The following is a 3,056-nucleotide window of genomic DNA, read 5'->3' on the forward strand; positions in this document are numbered from 1 at the left end:
AGCGCCACAACTTCGTTGGCTTTTCTATAAATGCGGAGAATTTGCCGGACAGCCAAAGGGCCCTTTGGATGGACCTAGTCTACCAACAGGTCTGCTGCTGCTGCTGCTGCTGCTGCTGCTGCTGCTGCTGCTGCTGTTGGTGTTGGTGTTGGTGTTGCTGCTGCTGCTGTTGGTGTTGGTGTTGCTGCTGTTGCTGCTGTTGTTGTTGTTGCTGCTGATGGTGATGGTGGTTACGGCGGTGGTTGGGGTGGTGGTGGAGGTAATGCTGCTGTTGCTGCTGCTGCTGTTGCTGTTGCTGCTGTTGCTGCTGCTGCTGCTGCTGCTGCTGCTGCTGCTGCTGCAGTGAGGTGTATGTGTTCTTTTGTTTGGTGGTTTGCTGCAGCCAAAGCTGGAGGACTCTCTCAGCGTAGATGCTCGCGAAATGAAGGTACTCTGCTGCTGCTGCTGCTGCTGCTGCTGCTGCTGCTGCTGCTGCTGCTGCTGCTGTTGCTGTTGCTGCTGCTGTTGCTGTTGCTTCCGTTGCTGCTGCCGCTGCAGGTGTTTGTGGTGGTGCTGCCGCTGCTGCTGCTATATTTATTGTTGCTGCTGCTGCAGTCTCTGCTGCTGTTGCATTGCTAGCGGTCCTCGCTGCAGTTGCTGCTGCTGCTGTTGCAGCTGCTGCTGCTTGCTCAGCTGCTGCTTCTGCTGCTGCTGCTGCTGCTGCTACTGCTACTGCTGCTGCTGCTGCTGCTGCTGCTGCTGCAGGCGGATATGTACATGAAGATGTTTACAGAAGCAGCAGACCTGGAGAACCCTGCATGCGTTCCTGGTGCGGTTACTGCTGTTGCTGCTGCTGCTGCTGTTGCTGCTGCTGCAGTTGCTTCGCTTGTTGCTGCAGTTGCTTAGCTTGCTGCTGCCGTTGCTTTACTCTGCTGCTGCTGTTGCTGCTGCTGCTGCTGCTGCAGTTTGTACTGCTGTCACCCAAGTGCTGCTGGTTCTGCTATACGCAAACTTTGAACTCATGTGCTGCTGTTGCTGCTGCTGCTGTTGCTGCTGCTGCTGCTGCTGTTGCTGCTGCTGCTGCTGCTGCTGCTGCTGCTTTGTCGGTGCAGGGGTGGTATATCTGCGGTGCTTGAAGGAGCACAGAATGGAGACGCATGCAGTAGGTGGCTGCTGCTGCTGCTGCTGCAGCTGTTGCTGCTGTTGTTGTAGTTGCTGCTGCTGCAGTTGCTGCTGTTGCTGCAGCTGCTGCTGCCGTGCTGCTGCTGCTGTTTCTGTCTCCATTTGTGCATTGCACGCAATATGCTGCAGCAACTACGACGCTTGTTTTATTGCTGCTGCTGCTGTTGCTGTTGCTGCTGCTGCTGCTGTTGCTGCTGCTGCTGCTGCTGTTGCTGCTGCTGCTGCTGCTGCTGCTGCTGTTGCTGCTGCTGCTGCTGCTGCTGCAGCGGCGTTCTGAGATTTGTCGATCTAAATTTGAGGAATTTGACGCCGCCAGAAAGTCGCTGATTATGCAACAGGAAAACGCAACCGAGTGAGCGAGGGTTTAGGGTTTAGGGTTTAGGGTTTAGGGTTTAGGGTCAAGGGTTTAGGGTTTAGGGTTTAGGGTTTAGGGTTTAGGGTTTAGATGCAACAGGAAAACGCAACCGAGTGAGCGAGGGTTTAGGGTTTAGGGTTTAGGGTTTAGGGTTTAGAGTCTAGGGTTTAGGGTTTAGGGCTTAGCTTCTCGGGTGTAGGGTTTAGATTCTAGGGTTTAGGGTTTAGGGTTTAGGGTTTAGGGTTGAGGGTCTAGGGTTTAGGGTTTAGGGTTTAGGGTTTAGGGTTTAGGGTTTAGGGTTTAGGGTTTTCTTTGGTCCCGCAGGAAAGCGATGATTGAACAAAATATAGCAGACCTCCGCGCCAAGGTAAGACTGCTGCTGTTGCTGCTGCTGCTGCTGCTGCTGCTGCTGCTGCTGTTGCTGCTGCTGATGCTGCTGCTGCTGCTGCTGCTGCTGATGCTGCAGCAGCAATCAAACAACGCCTGGTGAGAGTTTCGGTTTACGTAAGATTGTCGGTGCTTTGGGTGCTGTTGCTGCTGCTGCTGTTGCTGTTGCTGCTGCTGCTGTTGCTGTTGCTGCTGCTGCTGCTGCTGCTGCTGTTGCTGCTGCTGCTGCTGCTGCTGCAGTCTCTGTTTGAAAGGCGTTTGCAGCTGCTCTCTCTCCTCGAGGCGGCCAGCAAGACAGACGAAGAGTGAAGCAGCATTGCTGCTTCTGCTGCAGCTGCTGCTGTTGCTGCTGCTGCTGCTGCAGCACCTTCTGTTGCTGCTGCAGCTGCTGCAGCTGCTGCAGCTGCTGCAGCTGCTGCAGCACCTTCTGCTGCTGATGCAACTGCAGCAGCAGCAGTTGTTGGAGCAGCAGCACACGCGGCGAATGTCCTGCTGCTGTTGCAGTTGACGTTCTGCTGCAGCTACTTTTGCTGCTGCTGCTGCTGCTGCTACAACTAGACTGCAGCAGCGCCTGCTGCTGTTTGTACAGCAGCAGCAGCAGCAGCAGCAGCAATTGTTTTCGTGTTTCAAGTCTGATAGTTTCGTTGTTGCCCTAGCAGCAGCAGCTGCTGCTGCAGCAGCAGCAGCAGCTTAGCGCCGACCGTAGTAGCAGTAGCAGCAGTTTAGCAGCAGCAGCAGCAGCAGAAGCAAGAGAAGCAGCAGCAGCGTAGCAGCAGCAGCAGCAGCAGCAGCAGCAGCAGGTGCGTAGGCAGTGGGTTGCTCAGTCCATTAGTAAAGCCCAGAGTAGCAGCAGCAGCAGCAGCAGCATTAGCAGCAGCAGCAGCAGCAGCAACAGCAACAGCGGCGCTGCTGCTGCTTGCGTAGGAGATTGTAGAAGACGAGAGAAAGCTGCAGCAGCGGCAGTGAAGCAGAGTTGAGGTGTACATGCAGCTGCAGCAGCAGCAGCAGCAGCAGCAGCAGCAGCAGCAACGGCTTTCGTGCTGCAGTGGTGCTTGCATGCAGGCAGCCGTAGCATTCTTATCTTAACCAGTATATAATACACATATATATATGTATATATATATATATATATATATATATATATATATATATA

The 3,056-nt window shown here is 54.3% G+C and overlaps 2 protein-coding genes across 2 annotated transcripts in view; both read right to left on the reverse strand.

Moving 5' to 3' along the window:
• Positions 1-79: 79 nt before the first annotated feature.
• On the reverse strand, positions 80-1,263 carry EMH_0028760 (uncharacterized protein; the record flags this gene model as incomplete). The annotated part of the gene is made up of 2 exons (XM_013494200.1): positions 80-738; positions 999-1,263. 2 exons carry the CDS (start codon positions 1,261-1,263, stop codon positions 80-82), a joined length of 924 nt encoding a protein of 307 aa, XP_013349654.1.
• A 44-nt stretch (positions 1,264-1,307) lies between these two features.
• EMH_0028770 (uncharacterized protein) overlaps positions 1,308-3,056 on the reverse strand; it is a gene marked incomplete at both ends in the record, with an annotated part of 2,988 nt that continues 1,239 nt past the window's right edge. The window contains 4 exons of the mRNA XM_013494201.1: positions 1,308-1,484; positions 1,872-1,976; positions 2,021-2,176; positions 2,271-2,336. Of these exons, the coding sequence (XP_013349655.1) occupies positions 1,308-1,484; positions 1,872-1,976; positions 2,021-2,176; positions 2,271-2,336 (504 nt within the window). The remainder of the gene's footprint in view (positions 1,485-1,871; positions 1,977-2,020; positions 2,177-2,270; positions 2,337-3,056) is intronic.

The sequence above is a fragment of the Eimeria mitis genome, genomic scaffold, assembly GCF_000499745.2.
Source record: "Eimeria mitis Houghton genomic scaffold, Emh_scaff1070, whole genome shotgun sequence".
Lineage (NCBI taxonomy): Eukaryota > Apicomplexa > Conoidasida > Eucoccidiorida > Eimeriidae > Eimeria > Eimeria mitis.